Below are 16,028 nucleotides of genomic sequence, written 5' to 3'. Positions count from 1 at the left end.
CAGCGCCACCTGTGTCCCTGAGTATAAATAAATGCATAGTAAATAAATAACCCCCCCCCCAATGACCTGAGGACAGGGTAGCTTTTGAAGCCCCTCCTAACATACCTAACATACTCCTAACATAAAGCCCTGCTTTATGTTCTCTTGCCATTCAACATAACCGTGGGATTCTGGCAGGGATTCCTCAGCTGCGGGCTGAACTAGATGAGCTTTGGGGGTCCCTTCCAACTCTACATTTCTATGGTCCTGTGGCCTTGGAAAAAGTGGCAGACTCTCCTTCGTCGGAGGCCTTTCAGCAGAGGTTGGCTGGCCGCCTGCCTGGGTTTCCGGAGCCGTGGTTGCAAGGGGGTTGGGCTGGATGACCTTTGGGGGTCCCGGCCAAGCCTGCCATTCCGTGAGCTTGTGCGCATTTGCTCTCCCGCTGCGCTGCCAGAGCCCTCCTGCCCTTTCCCCTTCTCTGTGCCTCCTTGCAAAGCCACGCAACGCGTTTGGCCACACACCACCTTTTGAAATCCTGGAGCGAATGCGCTCTCTCTCTCTCTCTCCAGCCCTGAATACAGACAAAATGAGGACCAGAGCTAGAAGGAGTGTGCGCCTCTCCCCGTCTCCTTTGTTCCTTCCCCCATTGGCTGAATGTCCTACTGTTTTCGCCCTCATCTGCATTCTTTTCATCGTCTGCGAAAGAACTGGAGCAAAGCGCAGCCGCTTGGAATGTCCCTTTGGAGAGCTTTTGCGCCCTCCTCCTCCCTGTGGTTGATCCGGGATCCCGGAGAGTGGTGAGTGGCTGCAGAAACCTCCTCCTCAAACCCACACCTCCCTGACCCCTCCCCTGCCACCGAGCCCTTATACAGCACCCTCGACGCGAGCAGGCAGCTCCTAGCGCCGTTCCTCTGACCCGGAGAGAAGTCCTTTCTGCTCACCTGCCCGCCGGGACCGCAAAGCGCATCATCACCAAGGATGAAGGCTTCCTTCGCCGCGCTGCTGGCAGTTCTGCTCTGCGTGGAGAGAGGTAAGACTTCTTTCTCCTTTTTGTAGGTTTGCCTAGCTCAGTACGGTCTGCACTGGCTGGCAGCAGCAGCCCAGGGCCTCAGGTGGGGGCCGTACAAGACCCACACCGCATCTGGAAGAGCTCAGCCGTTTTAGAGTGGCGGCAACTTTGGAACTCCCTGCCTATAGATATCAGGCAGGTTTCTCCCCTGTTTTCTTTCCACCTATATTCTTTTCTTCGCCTGCCAAAGACATTCTTTTTTGAGACAAGCCACGCCAGAAGATGTTTAGGAAGCTGGTATGAGTTTTGTTTTCGTCTGTTGCAGTTTTAACTTTCGGCATGTTTGGAATCACGGCTGTAATTTTTTTCCCTGGGATGGTTTAATTGCTTTGCCTATTTTTTTTCCCCTGAACCACCTTGAGGCTTTCCCCTACAGTCAAGCGGTGTGCAAGTTTTATGAAATAAATAAATAACCCGGAGATGCCAGAAACTGAACTTGAGACCTTCTGCATGCAAAGCAGATACACTCTGGCACTTTGTCCACTAAACAGACAAGATTCTAGTCCTCATGGGATTCATTTACAGTCCATCTGACTGTGTTGCTCCATCCACTCTGAGCAGCTTCCAGTTAATTAAAACAGGGCTGGTAGCTATAGACTCATAGACAAAGAATTGTAGAGTTGGAAAGGGACCACAAGGATTATCTAGTCCAACCCCCTGCACTGCAGGAATCTTTTTGCCCAATGTGAGACTCGAACCCACAACCATGAGGAGTATGCTCTACCTACCGAGCTGATATGTAGGACTATGTAGGAAGATACCTTATGCCAAGTCATACCATTACGCCCAGCGTGGTCTCAACTGACGAGCAGCGCCAATTGAACCAGGGACCATCTGCATGGGGTTGGACTAGATGATCCCCAGGTGTCCCTTCCAACAATTCTGTGATTCCATTCAGAGCAAAAGGGTATGGCCCTTCCCAGATAGGAGCTCGGGAAGCTGCATTGCACTGAGCCTGGGAACCTTTGTCCCTCTAGCTCCGTATGGGAGCCTCTCACTTGGATTTCATCTCAAGCCCCACCTAGAGGTCTCCAACCTGGGATCTTATACAGCTGTTTGGCCATTGCCCTTCCCTTCATCATTTTCCTAGCCAGGTCTAGATGAAAACTGGCGGAGAGGCTGCCGTTTCGTATTGTGTTGCTTATTCGTTACTATGATCTCATTCGTTAAATTTATGTGCTCGAAGATCACGGATGCGTTTATATCTCACTATTTTCACTGAAATCATAGAATCATTAAGGGAACCCTCCTGCAATTCAGGAACAGGCTGTCCCATGCGGGGAATCGAACCTGCAACCTTGGCGTTATCAGTACCACGCTCTAGCCAACTGAGCTATCCAGGCTGATATTAATTTCTCCAGGGAGCTTGAGGTGGTGTTCATGGTTCTCTGCCACCCGCCGCTCCTCATTTAATCACCACAACAACCTTGTGGGGTAGGGTTCAGGACACAACACCCATGTGCCCCCTTCACTCTAAAAAGCAGCTCTGATAGCACCCCACAGAGGTCCACACACCCCTTCTTCACCCCTCCCGCCTCCTTGAAAGTCTCTCTCTCAGGCTACACAGTGTCCTTGAATGTCCACAACGCCTCCTGATTGTCCAGATAAGAGAGGGGCGTGTGTCGAAACCCGAAGGATGAACCAGAGGGAGAATTGGCATGCATTTTGCCCCTGGCCCTGCCCAACGCCAGCATGCAGCCTTCAAAAGGTTTTCCAGAGGCAAATGTGGGCTCCGGGTTGCAAAAGGGGCCCCAGCCCTGTCACTGGGAACAGGATAAGCTCAAACAAAGGGGTCAGCTGTGGCTGCAGGCAGCTCAAGCCTCTGGAAGACAATAATGCCACACCCTGGATTGTCCTTTGTTGTCCGAGGAAGAGGAGAGATGACTAAGAGGTGCCTGTTTTCAGCTGGGAGTTATGAGGTCAGCTGAGACATCAGCAGCAATGGGGAGGGGGTTTTCTCTGCCATTATGCCGGCAGTATTTTTCCTGGCTTGCAATGAGCTCATTGCTTGTAGCTTCAGGGCTTGGCAAGGATGGTTGGCTTGGCTTGGGTGGTTTGGGGGTGCAGGGAGAATGCAAAGTCCTCGACTGAGCGCACAGAAACATCATTCCCTTCCTTTTCCATGCATGTACTTTTCGGGACCACAGATCCTCCGCTAAACAGCTCGCGGCGAAAGAATCTCAGCCAAGCCGTATAACATAGATTGCACATTAAAAAAAGATTCATAAAATCTATCTGCAGCTTGATCATAGGAAAAAGCCTCAGATAGACCTCTATGAAGTTATCACTAAAAGAATCAGCAACCATAATTTAAAGCACAGAGGAAGTTTAAACCACAATGGAATAGATTGAAACAAATTAAAAGGGAGTGCAAACTTTCTAAACATCTCGGTAGGCTGGTCTCAATGCAAATGTCTTCAGCCGAAAAGAGAACATTGGAGTCTGCCTGATATCAATAGGCAGGGGGTTCCAAAGTTGCCACACTGAGTTCAGGTGGGGCAATGCGTGAAATTGATTCCAGCTTGTTTAATAAGCCTAAGGCCTGTGAAATATACTCAGAGTCGCAAAGTGATTTCATGCTCTTTATTCAGCTCATAGTGGTGAGGAGGAATGAATGAATGTCCCCTCAAAGTATCTGCTTTATATACATTATTTACACAATGGGCTGCACATGATTGGCTAATTCCGGAATTCTACTGTAAGCCAATCAGGTTGTGGATTCACTTCTATCTGGAGCATGATTGGGTGGTTCCTGCCAACCAATCATACTGCTGCATTGTTCTAGGACCAATCAGACTGCTGCATTCTGAATCCTATTGTTCTAGGACCAATCAGACTGCTGCCTTTTGGATCCTATTGTTCTAGGACCAATCAGACTGCTGCGGTTTGGATCCTATTCAACTCAGTACGTAACAGCCTGGCTGAAGAGGAATATTTTCGCCTGGCGTCTAAACATATGCAAAGAAGGCACCAGGTGAGCTTCCACGGGGAGATCATTCCACAAATGAGGAGCCACCACGGAAAAGACCAGTACTCTTTTTGCCACCCTCTTCTGAAGGAGGCACATGAAGAAGGGTCTTGGAGGATGATCTTAGGGTTTGGGTAGGTTCATATGGAAAGAGGCAGTCCTTGAGGGATTGCCGTCCTGAGCCGTTTAATTTTTTTTTTTAAAGATATTTATTGAAGTTTTACAAAAACATAAGTTTACAAAATGAAAAAAGGTCATATAAAAAGAAAAAGATACAAAAAAAAGAACATAGAAAAATACATGAAAAAGAAAAAAAGGAATAAAAATACAAAATACAAAAGACAAATAACTAAAAAAGAATTAAAAACAAATCCGTTTTTTGTAACTTTGAACTCATTAACTTATTTCCTTGGCCTCCTCACACCTCCCCTTTTTGTATTCCCATTTAAATAATCAAATCAGCAAATCCTTACCCTCTTTCGTTTATCTTAACTCTGTATCTTAACATATTATAACTCTATATTTTCATCCATTATCAATTCATTTTTGCATATTCTTATTAACTTTGTTGCTAATGCCACTTATTTTCAATCCAACATCATTTTAACATTCATTAATTTTACAGTATTTCTGAAGATAGTCTTTAAATTTCTTCCAGTCTTCTTCCACCACGTCCTGAGCCGTTTAAGGCTTTATAGGTCAAAACGAGCACTTTGAATTGGGCCCGGAAACTAATGGGCAGCCAGTGCAGCCAGACCAGGATCAGTATTATATGTTCAAACCATCTTTCCTCCGTGAGCAACCTGGCTGCCAAATTCTGCCCCAGCTGAACCGTCTTCAGAGGCAGCCCCATGTATAACACATTGCAGTAATCCAACCTGCAGGTTACCAGAGCATAGATGACAGGAATTAGGCTGTCTCTGTCCAGATAGGGATGTGGGTGGCGCTGTGGTCTAAACCACTGAGCCTCTTGGGCTTGCTGATCGGAAGGTTGGTGGTTCGAATCCTCGCGACGGGGTGAACTCCCGTTGCTCGGTCCCTGCTCCTGCCAACCTAGCAGTTCGAAAGCATGCGGTGCAAGTAGATAAATAGGTACCGCTGTGGCGGGAAATTAAACGGCGTTTCCATGTGCTCTGCCACCTGTCATTGTCCTCTGTGTCTGCAGACACGAAGTGCAAGTAGATAAATAGGTACCGCTCCAGCGGGAAGGTAAACGGCGTTTCCGTGCGCTGCTCTGGTTCGCCAGAAGCCGCTTAGTCCTCCTGACCACATGACCCGGAAGCTGTACGCCGGCTCCCTCGGCCAGTAAAGCGAGATGAGCGCTGCAACCCCAGAGTTGGCCACGACTGGACCTCATGGTCAGGGGTCCCTTTACCTTTACCCATCTGACTGGGTTTCCCCAGCCACTCTGGGCAGCTTCCAACCTATACGAAAACATAGTAAAGCATCAAACATTAAAAACGTCCCCGTACAGGGCTGTCTTCAGATGTCTTCTAAAGGTTGTATAATTACTTCTCTCCTTGGCAACTGATGGGAGGGTGTTCCACAAGGTGGGTGCCACTATCGAGAATGCCCTCCCTGCTTGAGAGTTTCAGGTGGCATATGCTATGCCCCACATGCCCTTCAACTCCTCCTTGCTGCTTCTTATCACCAAACCTCTCTCTATCTCTCTCTCCCACTCTGTTCTCATGCACACCAGTTGTTGTTGTTTTGACATCTCCCCAGCACCAGCCTCCAAACAGGTGCTCGTTAAGTCCCGCAATCGCCGTCTGAGGTGTGCTTCTTGCAAAAACATCTGCCCACAGAACTCTCCTGCCCGGAGCAGGCTTGCTGATTGAGCAAAGACATCGCTCTTGTTTTGGCTGTCTTCGACGAACGACGTTGGGGAAATAGTTTGTTTGGAAGCCAGTCTAGGAAAGTGAGGCCTACTCAAGAGGGACCCTGCTAACAGCTGTGTTGTATGGCTTCACACTTCCTTGGGAGGTCAGATGAGAATTCTCAGTTTATAGGATACTTTTCTCCCGGGGGAAAGCAGTGTTCGATATTGGCCAGGCACATTGGCCAGATAAAGCAGTTGGTCCCTTACCTTTCCTGCCCTGACCTGGCCACAGTGATCCATACGACGGTCACCTCCAGGCTTGACTACTGTAGTTTGCTCTACATGGGGCTGCCCTTGAAACTGTCCCAGAAACTCCAGTGGATGGAAAATCCTTTTACCACCTTACAATTCCACCACATATGATAAAAGGTGCCTTCTTTTTCCTTACATTTCCAGCATACATTTGAGCATGTTTTATACATTTTTGCTAATTTACTAGGAATTAAATACCATCGGTACCTCATTATCATATAATTTTCTTTCAACGTATAACATTCCGTGAACTTTACGTCCCATTTCCATAACTTTTCCCAAGCTATAAGCTGTATATTATACCTTAAGTCTCTTGCTCACTGATTTATTTTTTCAGGGGTGAAAACAACTTTGATCCTAGGGCAACTGGGTGCAATACAAAGTGGCGTTCTGGTGAGGCGCCTGACACCTGTCTTTTTAATTTTCCCAGAGGCACTCACCTGAGTTTTAATACAAACAACAGCAACAGTTCACCCCAAATCTCAGAATAAGCTCTGATAGGGATGGGGGAGAAATTTGAGTCACTTTGCATTTAAAGATTAAAGCACATAAATTGCACATTGCAAAATACAAATGTGGATAACGTGCACATGTCAGTGAAAATAGCATATGGAAAGACACTATATCAGAGAAAATTGCTTTGCAAAATAGCTAAATTAGGCAAAGCCGCATACACAAATATGCACATTAGGAGAAATTTGCACTTAAAATGCTGATGAATTTTCATGAAGGCTTTAAAGAAAAACAGTCTAATAGTTTTCTGATGTGAACTCCCGAAAGCCTGGATTTGCATCTATCCATATGAATGAGCATATTTGGGTCAAGGGCCTGTTTAAGTACCTTGCAACACCCCTTGTATGTAGCAAGGCCGGCACAGCGCCGTGGCAAGTCAGGGCAAACTGGATGGGCCAGAGATGTTCCCCTGGTCTGATGGAAACTGAGGCAGCTTCTTGTGCTAATGTGCTTCGGAGGAAGAGCAACTGCCTAGAAAAAAAGGGCTTGGAGGCGCTGGATAGTTTTCACTATCCTTTGGTAAAAACAAAACAAAACAGGACTGATGTGAGAGCAGAGAGCGAGTTAAACTGTGGAACTCACTGCCACAGGAAGCAGTCATGGCCGCCGATTTGGATGGCTTTGGACAAATCCATGGATGGGGAGAGGGCTACTGATGGCTACTAGCCAGGATGCCTATGCCCTGCCAGTTGGAAGCAGCGATGCTTCTGAACAGGGCCGGATTGAGGTTTGATGAGGCCCTCAGCTACTGAAGGTAATGGGGCCCTTTAGATGTCCAGCTGTCCTTTGTCAACAACAAATTGTCACTGTTTTTTGTGTTGAATATATGCTATATGGGAATTTATGGACTTAAGGTAAAGGGACCCCTGACCGTTAGGTCCAGTTGCAGACGACTCTGGGGTTGTGGTGCTCATCTCGCTTTACTGGCCAAGGGAGCCGATGTACAGCTTCCGGGTCATGTGGCCAGCATGACTAAGCCACTTTTGGCGAGCCAGAGCAGTGCATGGAAACACCTTTTACCTTCCCGCCGGAGCGGTACCTATTTATCTACTTGCACTTTGACATGCTTTTGAACTGCTAGGTGGGCAGGAGCAAGGACCGAGCAACGGGAGCTCACCCATCGCAGGGATTCGAACCACTGACCTTCCAATCAGCAAGCCCTAGGCTCTGTGGTTTAGACTACAGCGCCACCCGCTTCCCTCATTTATGGACTTAATAGGTATCTAAAGCCATTTGCACATGTTTCCATGCAACCAGTCCGTGCAGTATGTAGGCACCCTATATATAAAGGTAAAGGGACCCCTGACAATTAAGTCCAGTCAGAACGACTCTGGGGTTGCGGCGCTCATCTCGCTGAGGGGGCGGCCGTTTGTCCGCTTCTGCAGACAGTTTTTCCAGGTCATGTGGCCAGCATGACTAAGCCGCTTCTGGCGAACCAGAGCAGCGCACAGAAATGCCGTTTACCTTCCCGCCGGAGCGGTACCTATTTATCTACTTGCACTTTGACGTGCTTTCGAACTGCTAGGTGGGCAGGAGCAGGGACCGAGCAACGGGAGCTCACCCCGTCGCGGGGATTCGAACTGCTGACCTTCTGATCGGCAAGCCCAAGCAGCACAGTTGTTTAACCCACAGCGCCACCCGCATCCCATCCTAACATGGGGGTTGAGGTCAAGGCGGCGGCCGCCCCTCTGCCACCGCCATCACTGCAGCATCAACGTCCCAAACATGTATTGTTTGTTTATTTAAAGTGTCCCCGGATTCATTGGAAAAAATCTGGTACCCCTAGACTAGGTGGTCCATTGGTCTGATCCTGCAGCTGCTTCTCATGTTATTATAACTCTCAAAAACGACAAGGAGGCATAGGTATTCTTACAAAGCACAAACCAAAGGACAGTGTTTTCTTTCCCTCCCTGAGCTTTTGGAAACAAATGATGCTCCTTCGCTTCATGCAGAGTTACAGCAAATCTAATCTAATCCCCTGTGAGAATTTGTCAGTGTGGCATGTAAACTTCTGAGTTACACAAGACCATTCCGCAGAGAGCATGGCGCCCGACCTCTTTTAACTTGTTTAAACATTCAGCCCTGCATAGGATGGTGTGTGATTCGAAAGTTCACGCACCACATTTCAAAACCTGGTTTGTCTTAATTAATAGATCTGTTTCGCATCCCTGTGGGTTTTGTCCTAATCGCGTTGCATCCACACCCTTGCACAATTACCAAGTGATGGTGCCGACATCCAATGATGAATTGCAGTTGCGGAATGACCATCAGAGCTCAAACAACTTGTACCGTGGTTGCAGATTGCATCAACTGCTCTCGACTGCCATGCTTTTCTTTCTTTTTTAAAAAATATATTTTTATTGAACAGTTTAAGAAACAGCTCCCCTCTCTGGTTTCTTAGCACATATTGTGCTCTGCATATTATAAAATTGTACATACCATTGCCTTATCTGTCATGTTTTTAACTAAAAAATTGTGGATGTTTATTCAAAACCTGCCAAGGAGTCCAAATCATTTTGTTGTCTGCCATGCTTTTCAATGAGGGACATTCTGTGTGAATTGTCCTGTGAAGAGCCCTCAAGTGAAATAGACGGGGCATTGTTAGAGGAAAAAAGAGTGAGCTAAATTAAATTTAACTAGCTAAATGAACTACTTGACTCTTACCTTACCAGGAAGTCCTGATAACTAGATTTCCTCCAGAAAGAAATTACCGTATTTTTTGCACCATAACACTCACTTTTTTCCCTCCCAGAAAGTAAGGGGAAATGAAACACAAAGAGGGAAAGGATTTGCTGAATTAACCATGTGAATTGGAATACAAAAAAGGGAGGTGTGAGGAGGTCAGGAAACAAGTAATTGAAATATAAGATACGAAAAGATTTATTTGTTTTTTAATTGTTTTTTATTTCCTCATGTATTTTTCTTTGCATTTTTGTATCTTTTTTCTTTTTCTTTTTCTTTTCTTATTCTGTAATTCTCTTTTGTCTGTAAAATTTCAATAAATATTTTTTTTAAAAAAAAAGAAAGTAAGGGGAAATGTCTGTGCGTGTTATGGAGGGAATGCCTACGGGTGGCATGCCTACGGATTTTCCTCCTCTAAAAACTACGTGCGTGTTATGGTCGGGTGCGTGTTATAGAGCGAAAAATACGGTAATCTTTAAAGAATAATAGAATCACCTCTACTCATGACCACAATCCGTTCCAGAGGCCCATCCTTATGGCAAATGTATATACTGTGTGTGTGTGTTAAAAAGTTTATACAGTATACAGTGGATGCTCGGGTTGCAAACGTGATCTGTGTGGGATGCACATTCACAACTCGCAGCGTTTGCAACCCGTGTCTGCGCATCTGCACACACGCGGGTTGCGATTCGGCACTTCTGTGCATAGCACGATTTAGTGCTTCCGCACATGTGTGACCACCGTAACCCATTCCGGTACTTCCGGGTTTCAGCAGTCCGCAACCCTAAAAAAACGCAACATTCGCCATAAGGAATATACTTTACATTGAAATGTACATTACATTATTTTACATTAAAATGTAACACTTTTATTATTTTTTGGTATATTTTAATGTAAAATATATTTTGGCTGGTGTTTTTTTTTTTTTTAAATAAAATGTTGTATTAGTATATGTATTATTTCTGTGGTTGATGTGTGCAGGATCCTTGAAACGACAGCAATGAACAAACAGTGATCGGCGTACTGGGAATCAGGGAAGCATTTTCTCTCAGCCAGATTGGCTAGTAGCCTTGGCAGCAGGTCAGGTTATTTCAGAGAAGACGCCAGGCCCAAGTGGTTTCATAATCGTTGAAGAGCATTACTGCCAAATGACATTCTAGAACAGCAGCGTGATTCACTGTCTAGGTTGGACACGCTGCCACCTGCAGTTGGAATAGCAGTATTACAGCTAACTCTACACACAGCCTGAGGATTGGCTCTGTTCCTTGAGCCATCTGAAAGTAGTTGATTTGAGGGCAACTTACTGTCAACCTTCTCTTTGCATGTGGTATCATGCATCATATGTTTTACTGGGGTGGTGGAGAGAGAGAGAGAGAGAGAGATGGACTGTGATTAAATAAGGTTCTACTTAAGGGTCCATCGTTCAGTTACAAATCCTCCATTATTTCCTCGATGAAAATAGGGATGTCCTATTTAATAATAATAATAATAATACCATGTCCATCTGTCTGGGGTGGGGTGTGGCTTCCAACATATATATAACATTAAGCATTTTGTGCGACATGGGTGGCACTGTGGGTTAAACCACAGAGCCTAGGGCTTGCCGATCAGAAGGTCGGTGGTTTGAATCCCCATGACAGGGTGAGCTCGCATTGCTCGGTCCCAGCTCCTGCCAACCTAGCAGTTCGAAAGCACATCAAAGTGCAAGTAGATAAATAGGTACCACTCTGGTGGGAAGGTAAATGGCGTTTCCATGCGCTGCTCTGGTTCTCCAGAATCGGCTTAGTCATGCTGGCCACATGATCCGGAAGCTGTACGCCGGCTCCCTCGGCCAGTAAAGCGAGATGAGCGCCGCAACCCCAGAGTCGTCTGCGACTGGACCTAACGGTCAGGGGTCCCTTTACCTTTTAAGCATTTTAAAACTTCCTTCTACAGGGTTGCCTTCAGGTGTCTTCTAAAAGTTGTATAGTTACTTATCTCCTTGGCTCTGAGGTCACATAGCCTCCAACATTTCTCCAATGAAAATACAGGCGTCCCCTCCAACATTTTTCAGGTGAAAACAGGAACGTCCTACCATACCCTCCAACGTTTCTCCGATGAAAATAGGGGAAATGTGGGACATTCCAGGATCAACTCAGAAACCGGCTTCTGTAAATCCGGGACTGTCCCTGGAAAATAGGGTCTGCGGTTACAGCTTGCTGGTATAATAAAGGACACCTCACGGTTTATACAATGCTTTCTGAGCGTTCAAACACAGGGCACGCATAATGACAGTAATCATTCCTTACCAGAACCCTGTAACGTAGGACAGTATCATTATCCTCACATTTATGCATAGGGAGTGCACATCAAGCAGTATTTATATGTCCCAATTTAGCAATGACGAAGTGTTAAAAGGTTTTGGGATTTGTAGGCATCACATGCGGGCAATGCCCAACCACCAGCGCTATGAAGTCATGAGGACAAGTATGTTTCACTCAAAAGGAAAGAAGGAAAGCAAGCAAGCAAGCAAGCCGAAAATGGACCTCGGTTTCAATAAGCCTGAGAATTTTGTGAGCATTTAGTTGCACCATCCCCATCTCAATTTAGCTCCCATAAGGGATGAGTAAGACAGGAATGCCTGGCATGCTCTGGTCCATGGGGTCATGAGTCGGACAAGACTAAATGACAACAAAATGAATTCATTGGGAAGTAGTTTTTATTAGAATTTTCCCAGTGTGTTTCCCTCTATATATGTTAAAGCTATGGTTTTCCCAGTAGTGATGTATGGTAGTGATGTATGGAAGTGAGAGCTGGACCATAAAGAAGGCTGATCGCCAAAGAATGGATGCTTTTGAATTATGGTGCTGCAGGAGAGTCTTGAGAGTCCCATGGACTGCAAGAAGATCAAACCTCTCCATTCTGAAGGAAATCAGCCCTGAGTGCTCACTGGAAGGACAGATCCTGAAGCTGAGGCTCCAAGACTTTGGCCACCTCATGAGAAGAGAAGACTCCCTGGAAAAGACCCTGATGTTGGGAAAGATGGAGGGCACAAGGAGAAGGGGACGACAGAGGACGAGATGGTGGGACAGTGTTCTCGAAGCTACCAGCATGAGTTTGACCAAACTGCGGGAGGCAGTGGAAGACAGGAGTGCCTGGTGTGCTCTGGTCCATGGGGTCATGAAGAGTCGAACACGACTAAACGACTAAACAACAACAACAACAACAATGTCTTAGCTTGCTTGCCTGTGTCTCCCCTTATTCTCTTCCTTACAATCAACATTAAGAAGAGCTTTTTGACAGCAAGAGCTGCTAGATTGCGGAATGAATGACCTCGGAAGGTGGTAGACACTTCTTCCTTGGTGGTTTTTAAGCAGAGTTTGGGTGGCCATCTCTGCCAAGCTAAGGAGTTGGCTCCTTTCCTCTCTCGCCCTGACCTTGCCACTGTGATCCATGTGACGGTCACCTCCAGACTGGATTATTGTAACTCGCTCTACGTGGGGCTGCCCTTGAGACTAACCCAGAAACTCCAGCGGGTGCAGAATGCCGCGGCGAGACTCCTTACGGGGTCCTCGCTGTGGGAGCACATTCACCCAGTGCTCTACCAGCTGCATTGGCTCCCGGTGGAGTACAGGGTCAGGTTCAAGGTGCTGGTTTTAACCTTTAAAGCCCTATACGGCCTAGGACCCTCGTACCTACAGGACCGCCTCTCCTGGTATGTCCCACAGAGGACCTTATGGTCTTCAAACAAAAACATCTTGGAGGTCCCGGGCCACAGTGAGGTTAGGCTGGCCTCAACCAGAGCCAGGGCTTTTTCAGCTGTGGCCCCTCTGGTGGAACGCTCTGTCACAAGACACTAGGGCCCTGCGGGACTTGACATCTTTCCGCAGGGTCTGCAAGACAGAGCTGTTCCACCAATCCTTTGGCCAAGGCACAGTCTGACCCCCTCCTTCTGTAATCCTCATAGAACTCTAGCCCAATGGTTGTCATTAATTTGATTCTGAATTGATTTTAGAATGTATTTTAATTCATAGATTGTGATTTTATGTAAACTGTGTTACTTTTACTGTTGTTAGCTGCTCTGAGCCCGGCTTTGGCTGGGGAGGGCGGGATATAAATAAATTATTATTGTTATTGTTATTATCTTTAGCTGAGATTCCTGTGATTTCTGGGGGTTGGACTAGATGACCCTCAGTGGCCCCTTCCAACTCCAAGCTTCTATGATTCCTGCCCCTGCTTTGCGGTCTGTACCTAAGGAGCGTGTTTTGTGTTCCATTCACAGTGGCATCGCTGACCTGCTTCCACTGTGAGAACGAGGAAAACAATTGGAACTGCCTGAAGCCAAAGACCTGCGGCGACTCGGACAAGTACTGCGTCACAAAGTATTTCGGTGGAGGCGTCGGTGAGTGCCGCGTAGCTTCGTCAACTTCTACCATTCTTGCCTTTCCTCTAAATTGAAATGTCCCAAAGGCGGCAACCTTTTGATTACTTTTACCTGGCCTATCTGAGTGAATTGCCTAGGGCACAGACCTCAGAGGGGTGCGGTACTGACCTTTGAGGGGGCCAGTTTTATGCAGGTCCGATTTTGTTCTCTCTTGCAAATTCCTGATATATTTTACTTTCATTTTGAAAAATTTTGTCATTTCTATCAGTTTTTGCAAATTGAAAATTGGAGCTGTCCAGAGTGGCTGGGGACATCCAGCCAGATGGGTGGGGTATGATGATGATGAAGAAGAAGAAGTTAGAGTGTGTGTGTGTGCGTGAGCAAGCAAGCAATCTTCAATCTTTAAATTAAATCATCCAGTTAAATCTTTGCCATTCGCTATATCGGTGGCACTGTGGGTTAAACCACAGAGCCTAGGGCTTGCTGATCAGAAGGTCGGCGGTTTGAATCCCCGCGACGGGGTGAGCTCCCGTTGCTCGGTTCCTGCTCCTGCCAACCTAGCAGTTCGAAAGCATGTCAAAGTGCAAGTAGATAAATAGGTACCACTCTGGCGGGAAGGTAAACGGCGTTTCCATGCACTGCTCTGGTTTGCCAGAAGCGGCTTAGTCATGCTGGCCACATGACCCGGAAGCTGTACGCTGGCTCCCTCGGCCAATATAGCGAGATGAGCACCGCAGCCCCAGAGTCGGTCACGACCGGACCTAATGGTCAGGGGTCCCTTTACCTTTATATCAACCTCAATAAAAAATTCTTTGAGGAGTAACAGCTGTTTGGCAGCCGTTTGACTCCCTAAGGGAGGTGTGGCCCCTCCTTCCTTAGAGGTGTGTGTGTGTTTGTTTGTGTGTGTGTGCAAGCAATTAACCTTGTTTGGGGCATAAAATAGTGTTTCACCAGCCCAAGTCACACCTGTGCATTACAGTAGTATCAGCAGGCTCCCTCGGGCTTTAAAGTGACATGAGCGTCACAACCCCAGAGTCGTCTGCGACTGGACTTAATGGTCAGGGGTCCCTTTACCTTTACCTTTGGTCATAATGGCTGTGGTCCTCTGAATAGCAGCCGCTGGGAACCACAGGAGGGGAGAGGGATCTTGGGTTCGAATCGCGGGTTTCCCATGGGGGGCATCTGGTTAGCCACTGTGAGAATAGGATGCTGGACTAAATGGCCACTGGCCTGATCCAGTAGACTCTCCTTATACAGTGGTACCTCAGGTTAAGTACTTAATTCGTTCTGGAGGTCCATTCTTAACCTGAAACTGTTCTTAACTTGAGGTACCACTTTAGCTAATCGAGTATTAAAAACAATACAGCATTAAATATTAAAAACTTCCCTAAACAGGGCTGCCTTCAGATGTCTTTTGAAGATAAGATAGCTGCTTATTTCCTTCACATCTGAAGGGAGGGTGTTCCACAGGGCAGGTGCCACTACCGAGAAGGCCCTCTGCCTGGTTCCCTGTAAATTGTCTTCTCGCAGCGAGGGAACCCCCAGAAGGCTCTTGGCGCTGGACCTCAGTGTCCGGGCAGAATGAAGGAGGTGGAGATGCTCCTTCAGGTATGCTGGACCGAGGCCATTTAGCATGAATGATGCCACACTGTAAAGGAGTTTTTAAATATTCTGACTGTTTGAACTGTCTCCTTGGGCCATCTTTTTTTTATATATAAAAATAACTGGACCTCTTTCTTTCCTTCCTTCCTTCCAGGTGACAACAAGAAGCAGTCCATCAGCAAATACTGCTCTCCCATGTGCCCCCAAGGAGGGATCGACCTTGGCGTCATGGCCTTTTCCATCAAATGCTGCGAGTCCGAGCTGTGCAACTTAAGCGGGGCTGTCGGCGTGAAAAGCAGCTCCCTGATCGTGGTTGCGGGCACCTTGGCCAGTCTGCTGTACATCTTTGGAGCCAAGTTGTAGATGCAGAAGGCGGGAAGGACTTCACCTCCAGGGAGAAACCCAACCTTTCCCCCCACGTGCAAAACTGTGCTTTATAATGCATGCCTGTTAACTTCATTCTCTGCCCAGAGCTGTCTTTCCCTCTGGTCTCCTCAAGCTGGAAAGATGAGCTGCAGTTCAATGAGGAACATGGGTGGGTCGGTGGGTGCTTCCTACTCACGAGTAGGCCCACTTGCGGGGGGGGGAGGCAACCCAGCCTCTCACTAGAAACCGGGGCAGTGAGTAAAGCAGCTTGTGGGCTTTACCTACAAGTTGGTTTACTCCAGAGTAAACAGCCATCGCATGCCAAGCTTGCAAGGATGATACGCCACATAATTAT

The 16,028-nt window shown here is 47.0% G+C and overlaps 1 protein-coding gene and 1 long non-coding RNA gene across 2 annotated transcripts; one reads left to right on the top strand and one right to left on the bottom strand.

The window, feature by feature from the left end:
* Positions 1 to 694: 694 nt before the first annotated feature.
* LOC310766269 (lymphocyte antigen 6E-like) lies at positions 695 to 15,764 on the top strand. The gene is made up of 3 exons (XM_083622381.1): positions 695 to 1,009; positions 13,604 to 13,723; positions 15,462 to 15,764. The coding sequence occupies exons 1-3, from the start codon at positions 958 to 960 to the stop codon at positions 15,668 to 15,670; spliced, it is 381 nt and encodes a 126-aa protein (XP_083478507.1). The 5' UTR covers positions 695 to 957; the 3' UTR covers positions 15,671 to 15,764.
* Positions 6,038 to 7,690, bottom strand: LOC310766309. The gene is made up of 2 exons (XR_014550048.1): positions 6,824 to 7,690; positions 6,038 to 6,226 (listed from the first exon to the last, which is right to left on the bottom strand). It is a non-coding gene; the product is annotated as an uncharacterized lncRNA (long non-coding RNA).
* Positions 15,765 to 16,028: the final 264 nt, after the last annotated feature.

This window comes from Podarcis filfolensis (assembly GCF_964270895.1).
Source record: "Podarcis filfolensis genome assembly, chromosome: 7".
Taxonomy (NCBI): Eukaryota; Metazoa; Chordata; class Lepidosauria; order Squamata; family Lacertidae; genus Podarcis; species Podarcis filfolensis.
Note: the sequence above shows the minus strand (reverse complement) of the source record. Positions and strands in the feature narration are given on the sequence as shown.

Bases quoted from the DNA above. Each gene is read 5' to 3' on its own strand.
- LOC310766269 (XM_083622381.1), top strand. From the start codon at position 958: ATGAAGGCTTCCTTCGCCGCGCTGCTGGCAGTTCTGCTCTGCGTGGAG. The intron at 1,010-13,603 runs GTAAGACTTCTT...TTCCATTCACAG, and splicing joins TCTGCTCTGCGTGGAGAGAG to TGGCATCGCTGACCTGCTTC. The intron at 13,724-15,461 runs GTGAGTGCCGCG...CCTTCCTTCCAG, and splicing joins GTATTTCGGTGGAGGCGTCG to GTGACAACAAGAAGCAGTCC.